Source organism: Nanorana parkeri, unplaced genomic scaffold (genome assembly GCF_000935625.1).
Source record: "Nanorana parkeri isolate BGI_ZX_2015 unplaced genomic scaffold, ASM93562v1 scaffold43, whole genome shotgun sequence".
Classification (NCBI taxonomy): Eukaryota; Metazoa; Chordata; class Amphibia; order Anura; family Dicroglossidae; genus Nanorana; species Nanorana parkeri.
In genome coordinates, this window is record NW_017306311.1 from 1,144,372 (window position 1) to 1,151,838 (window position 7,467).

General features: G+C 44.4%; 1 protein-coding gene across 1 annotated transcript in view; it reads right to left on the minus strand.

The window, feature by feature from the left end:
• The window catches only part of OTUD6B (OTU domain containing 6B), a 40,279-nt gene that overhangs the window by 29,656 nt on the left and 3,156 nt on the right, over window positions 1-7,467 (minus strand). The window contains exons 3-5 of the mRNA XM_018572017.1: window positions 6,693-6,785; window positions 4,887-5,199; window positions 1,729-1,790 (exon numbers count right to left, since the gene is read on the minus strand). Of these exons, the coding sequence (XP_018427519.1) occupies window positions 1,729-1,790; window positions 4,887-5,199; window positions 6,693-6,785 (468 nt within the window). The remainder of the gene's footprint in view (window positions 1-1,728; window positions 1,791-4,886; window positions 5,200-6,692; window positions 6,786-7,467) is intronic.

Genomic DNA, 7,467 nt, shown 5'->3' on the forward strand with positions numbered 1-7,467 from the left:
TTAATTAAGGCCACAGGGCAGTTGTTGGACAAGAGGAGAGTGTGGCTGAGTTAAATGTATTGTCTTTATTAGTGTCTAAATAAAAAAAAAAAAAAAAGGTACTTGAAATGTATTTTTAAGATTTAACTCCTGAGTTTAGTGTCACTTTAATGGAAGTGCTGACTAAATTTTAAAGAAGCGCTAGCAGCAGATTTTCAATAACTTCAAGTTGCTGGAACGTATTGAAGCCTAAAGCCTAAGCTTGAAGTGATAGTCAGCACTACCATTAAGATCCGGGTTTAACATTAAAAACTGGAGCTGGAGGGCGTTTTAAAAGCTTCACAAAGCTTGCTGAAAGCTCTGTGAATGCTCTGTAAAAGCTTGCTGTTCACACTGTTCTCATACAAGCTAAAGCCTATGTGAACTAGGCCTAAAAGTGAGAAGGTTACTTGATAAGGCAGACTGCGCTTTCTTCCTGTAACCTACTAGAGCTCTTAGAAAAATCATTATACAGTAAACTCTGTTATCCGGTATTCAGTTAACCAGAAAAAAAAACAAAAAAAAATCTGCTTAGTACTCACTGTTCTGCGGTGTGTATTATCCAGGAAACAATCGTGTTTTGGTCTTAATTTGCTTTTGATTACTGCATTTAAGTTTTTGACATTATGATATAGTATAGTATGGCATTAGTTAGACCGATTTTTAATAGTAACTCTCAAGCAACCAGAAACTACATTTATCCGGAATCTACCAGTGCCCGTGGATGCTGGATTGTGGGGAGTTTATTGTATATGTTTTTGGTTCGCCTGAGTCGGTGCTCAGCCAACACAGGACAGCCAACCTCAAATGACACCATGACATGGGTTCAGACACCCAGTGGTGTATCATATGGGAGAAAAGAATCAGTGATATGTTCAAAGACCAAGAGCTGACCGATCACATGGCCACTGATATGTTGGCTTTTGGTCTCCGCTTCCAGAGGGACATCCTCTGGAAAAAATAACCCAAACCCCCCCCGCTCTCTCTTCTGCTCCAGCGCTGACTGGCACAGAAGACAGGGGAGGTGGTGAAGTGTGCACATTGAGAGGCAGAGCCGGTTGTCACAGACAGGTGGGGTGTATCCCAACAATACCGTTAAGATCCTCCCTGGCTGCAGCTCGCGCTGAAGTTGCTAGAGGGCCAGACCATTATAAATAGGGAAGCAGGTTGTTTACCACGACAGTAGAAGTGATTTGTTTCTGGGTAAGATATGGGTAAACAACGAGATTTAACAGCCTTTGAACGTGGGGTGATTGTTGGCACTCGGAGCCATCGAGCGAGTATCAGGAAAACGGCAGAATTTGTTAAATGTTCAAGAGCAGCTGTTGTTAAAGTGTTTAAAGACTGGACTGCCAGCTGAGAATCTGGGTCTGAACGTGCGAATTGTGGCCGTCAGCGACTAGTCAATGTTAGGGCAGAACGGAGAGTGGCAAGACTGGTACAAGACAACAGAAGGGCAACAGTGCAGTGTCAGATTCCTCGCATCACCTTTCAACATCACGTGGAGTCACGAGGCGGCCTACGAGGATGGGGTGGTCATAATAATCTGGTCACACAAGGACAAATGTGGGTCCTGAGGTTACACAGGTTGAGAACCACTGACTTAGTGTATAGTGCTGTGGTCTGAAAGTTTTAGGGTTGCACAACATTATACTAATAATATGTTACAAATGGGAATTTCTTATGAAGGACAAGGCGGCTGATTCTTACCTCCAACTGTCCACCCCATGCTGGTGTGTTTGCAATCTCACTGCAGTACTTCTCAAACTCATCTGTGGAAGAAAACGTCACACAGTTATATACGAAACTGGCATTCAATCTGAGAGGATCATCTCAATGATCTTCAATGTCTTTTTTTTAATATTATAAATGTTATAATAAAAAAAAAAGACATTGAATAATGAAATTAAATGAATATTTAGATCATGTCATTGCTAACTAAGGCTTGTATCCCCCTAGTGGGTAAAATAGATGAGCACATGTCCAGACTCCAGAACACTGTATTGTATAGTGTGGCACAGCTATATCCAATTCTAGCTGTTTATCCCTAGATAAATCTGTGTCACCATAAGAATTCACCCAGATTCCACAGCACTTAACAAGAACAAAATCTTGACCCCTGTAGTTGGGCTACCCCCGCACTGCAAGGTTTAAAGGATAATTAAAGCCTCGGGTCTTTTTGCATACATCTACTGCTAGCCTGTGTCTTCCCTGCGCGCTCCCGTCCGAAAATGTGAAAATTCTCGGGCGGCCGCAAAGCATTTTGGGGCTGGCGCATGCGCAGATCACATTTTCGGCCGGGACGCGAGGAGAGACACAAGGTAAGTATATGGAAGCGTGCACCCGCATGCAGACACCGTGGGACAGGAAGTGCCAGCAAGGACAGAGGAGTCAGCGTTGGATCGGAGAGCCGCCGCAGCGCTGGAGGGACAGATGAAAAGGACGGGAAAGAAGATCGGATTAAGAGACAAAATTTAAGTGCTGACATTAACATTGGGGGGGAGGGAAAAACATTTTTGACTTCAATGTCATTTTATGTGCTCATTTTTTCCAGGGAGCTAAAATAAAAAAAAGTTATACTCACCCGAACCACAATCTCGGCTAGCTCCTAGTCTGGTCCCTGCAGCCTCTTTCCTCCTCTGCTCCAGTGTTAGAATGTCCCTCGGCATCCTACCGTTCTCTGCACTGTATAGGATGTAATGCCTCACAAGACCATAGACCGCTGGAGCGAAGAAGGAGACAGGCTGAAAGGACGGGTCTAGGAGCCAGCCAGGACTGCAGTTCAGGCGAGTATAACTTTCTTATTTTAGCTCCCTAGACAAAACATGTACTTAACCCTTGCAGTGCAGGGGTAGCCCGACTACAAGGTTTAAGATTTTATTTAGTTCTGCTATAAAGTGTATTTTCACTTTTGCAGCCAAATTGGGAGAACAACTACTTTATATGTTACATGATCCCATTCACATAGCAGATTCTCCTTTTATCTTTTTAGATGCTCTTTCCTGGGAAATCCTGTATATTATACAAATCCTGTAGAATAATAATGATAATAATAATAATAATGTTTTGAAAATTATTTTTCAGTACGCTGTGTGAATGGGAACACAACAAATATACAGCAGGGGTTTCTCAAATTTGGCTGCAAAAGTGGAAATACACTTTAAGAGAATTAAAAACCACCAAAAGCATGAACTTCAATCACATAGGCCGGATAAGTCTGCCATAAGAACCAAGCTGAACCTCTCCAGGGCCAGCAGTAAAAATGTTCTATAACTTACTGAGGGCAATCTAAATTAATTAAACATGAATCCAGTTGTAGTGCAGAAAATACAATGTCAGGTGGGTGTGCCCTCTACTGGCCATCAAACGGTAGTACAACAACCTTTACAGTGGATCTATACCAGGGCTAGGCAACTTCAGCCCCAGCTGTGGTGAAACTACAAATCCCATGCTATTTCTGCCTCTAGGAGTCATGCCTGTGGCTGTTAGTCTTGCAATACCTCATGGGACTTGTAGTTCCACAGCAACTGGAGTGCCAAGGTTGCCTACTCCGGGTCTATACTCAAATGTTAAAGTGAAACTAGATAAATAGTATAGATAAAGAAAGAGTAATAGAAGGGTTGAAATATCCACCTTTCTTAGAGAAAATGCTGCCCTGGGTTCCCTTCAGCCTGCTCAATTAACTCAATGTCCAGGCATTCGGGTGCAAGACCTCTGCTGAAGAGAAGGATCAGAACTCATACTGGAAGATTCTGCTCTTCAGCACCAGCATGTGGCCAAATAGTAAAAAACAAAGCCTGGAGCTGGCCGTAAAAGTGACCCTCCTCGCATAGGGAGTGTAAAACAAAACTTGCACAAAAAAATAAGAGAGACCACATATACATACTATCTGGCAGCCTGGTTCTTGAAAAGTCTCTGATTCACTGCTCAAAGTCCTCTGCAAGTATTCATCCACTTCTGGGTATGTGAATAACCTGCAGCTCCAGCTCACTGTGGTTCCTCCCATTGTACAGCATGTACAAGCCAGCGGGATCAACCATAGCAAGCAGTGGGGATGGACTACAATCTAAATACAAATTAGTAAACTTATTTGTGTATCAATGGTCTGTAGATCCTCAAACGATCTCTGAATTGGTGCCGACACTGTCCTTCCTTCTGGAGGGTGGCTACTTTTGATCCCCATGGTCCCTGTGCGTGTTGTGAACTAGCCACCACTCCCAGCTCACTCCCGGGATGGACTTCAATCTCACATTTGGTTTACTAATTTGTACTTGAGATTGTAGTCCATCCCGGGAGTGAGCTTGGAGTGGTGGCTACTTTACAACACACACAGGGACCATGGGGAACAAAAGTAGCCCCCCTCCAGAAGGAAGGACAGTGTCAGCACCAATTCAGAGATCATTTGAGGATCTACAGCCGAGTGATACACAAATAAGATGCATTTTTGTTAATATTTAAAAAGGTACTTGAATATATTTTTTAAGTTTTAACTCCTGAGTTTAGTGTCACTTTAACAAAAAAAAAAACTAATGCAGCCATCACATCTAAGGTCTGGGAAACTGCAACATATTATATTTTTGTTCTATTTAGATATACATTTACAGAGAGCTTTCCAATGCTCAGGGTCCAAAACTGCATAGAGGTGTATGACCAATCACAGAAGTATTACCCTCACAATAACCTAAATAGATGTTGCAGCAATGGCTCCCATGGCCCCTGCAGGGGTTTAGTGTCTTACAGCTGGAATTCCCTGCTCAGGACATCTCTCAAGTCTTTTCAAATGAGCACCCGGTACACACTAGCCACCATCATTTGTGTGCACAATAGTAATAGGGCACGGCTACATTTTGACTCAAGATATATCTCACCCTGGGTGTACATTTCCCCCGTGGTAGAATTGGTTAGGAATGGCAGGAAATCATCTGCATGGCTCTGCATGTAGTCTGCAGTTTGGTGCCTGAGACTGGAAAGAGTCAGGTTTGCACCCTGCTCCTTCAGCTGATGTTCAATAGCTCTGTACATGCAGTGACCATCTGACGGGATGTGTTTGATCTGCAGTTGTCTCTCCGACAGGATATGGGCAAGTTTCTGACTTTCCAGGTGCCGAGCTCCAGACAGGTTCTCAACTTCAGCTTCTGCTATGCGCTCATCTCTCTCTTTCTCCAAGGCTGCCTTCTTCTCCTGCAAAGGACGAGAAAGCCTGGTAAGATGAAGTGCATGAAACAGTAATGTTTCCACGTCACTGAAGCCTGCTATGGACGCTACATTTGATCACATCCATGTATACATTGCTGCTTAAAGTGATATTAAAGGCAAAATTTTCATTTTAATGCTGATGAAATCACTTACAATAGATGCTGCTGGCCATCAAATGGTAGTACAACTTTTACAGTGGATCTCTACCAGGGCTAGGCAGCTTCAGCACCAGCTGTGGTGAAACCACAAATCCCACAATATTTCTGCATCTGGGAGTCATGCCTGTGGCTCTTAAGGCTGTGACACACTGCACGTGAAGCAGCGCGAGCAGTGTGTCATGTAATGTTCTCCTCGGCACGTCAGCTAGCGAGGGCTTGCGCCGCTGAGCGTGCCGAGATGAAAAAATTCATCTTCAGCCAATCGGCTCACGCGTATAAACCCGCGCGTCAGCATGCGACGTCTGGCTGGTTGTTACGCACAAGCCGATTGGCTGAACGTGCAGTCAATCTGACTGCACTCAGCTCACGCACTGCACGCAAAACTCCGTGGCGGACAGCTTTGCTCTGCACGGCTTTGCATGTAGTGTGTCACGTGCTTTAGTCTTGCAATACCTCATGGGACTTTTAGTTCCACAACAGTAGGAGTGCCAAGGTTGCCTACACCTGGTCTATACTTTTTGCACCTTCCGTTCCTGCGATCTGTTTTTTAACGGATGCTTACACAAGGGCACCAAAAATGAATGGGTGTGAATGGGGCTAGTTCACACTGCTACATTGCGTTATGTTGCAGTGAGAAAGAAGTAGAGCATGTTCTAGCTTCTGCAGCCGACAGGTGAATGTAAGCAGCCGGGAGCAATAGCCAAACTGCTATTGAATATTTCAAATTGCAAAAGGCAGGTTGGCTACTCAAGCCCCGTCCACTGAGCAGAGGAATGGCCCTGAGAGAGAAAGTTATTTCTCTGGTCCGCTCAGTGGGCAGAAACAAAAGCCAGCCTGCTATTGGCTATTGCAATTTGCAATAGCAGGGTGGCTATTGAAACCCCACCCACTGAGCTGAGGAGCGAATCTGAGAGGGAAAGTTCTCTCTTAGGTCCGCTCCTCTGCTTGGTGGGCAGGGTTTCAATAGCCAGCCTGCTATTGCAAATTGCATATTGCAATAGCCAAAAGCAGGCTGGCTATTGAAACCCCCCCCTACTGAGCAGAGGAGAAAACCTGAAAGAGAAAGTTCTTTCTCAGGTCAACTCCTTTGCTCAGAGGGCGGGGCTTCAATAGCCAGCCTCCTATTGCAATTTGAAATAGCCAATAGCAGGCTCGCTATTTCTCCCCATTGTTTACATTCTGCTGCCGACTGCTGAATTTAGCCCCGGATGGCAGCAAGATGTAATCAAAGAATTTAGTTAGCAATTAAATAAATGTAGTTGCTAAAGCAGCCCTTCATCGTAGAGTGATTCAGAGAGAAAATTATAAATGTGCTCTTACCCGCCTCTTTTGTGCTTTAGACATTCGAGATTGCTGAGCAGGCACTTCACCTCCAAGCTCTAAACCCGTGACCCCATTAGTGACACTGTTTATCTAAAAGTGAATAGAACATTAGCAGTTAATATGAAGACAAAACAAAGCAAAGATTCACAAACTTACTTGTTATAATTCATCCAATGGGTAACAAGAGGAAGGGATCTAAGGGGTTCCTAAAGCTTGTTGAGGAAGGGCTCTAAAGGGTCCCGAAAGCTTTCGGAGAAAGGGATTTAAGGAGTCCTGAAAACTTTCTGATGAAGGGATTTAAGGGGTCCCAATAGCTTGCTAAGGAATGGCTCTAGAGAGTCCTAAAAGTTTGCTGAGGAAGGTATTTAAGGATCTCAAAAGCTTGCGGAGGACGTGATTTAAGGGGTCTCAAAAGCTTGCTGAGGAAGGGATTTAAGGGGTCACACAAGCTTGCTGAGGAAGGGATTTAAGGGGTCACACAAGCTTGCTGAGGACGGGATTTAAGGGGTCTCAAAAGTTTGCTGAGCAAGAGATCTAAGGGGCCCTGGAAGCTTTCAGAGAAAGGGATTTAGGGAGTCCTGAAGGCTTGCTGATGAAGGGATCTAAGGTGTCCTGAAAGCTTGCTGATGAAGGGATCTAAGGTGTCCTGAAAGCTTGCTGATGAAGGGATCTAAGGTGTCCTGAAAGCTTGCTGAGGAAGGGATCTAAGGGGTCCTAAAAGCTTGCTGAGGAAGGGATTTAAGAGGGTCTCCAAAGCTTACTGGGAAAGGCT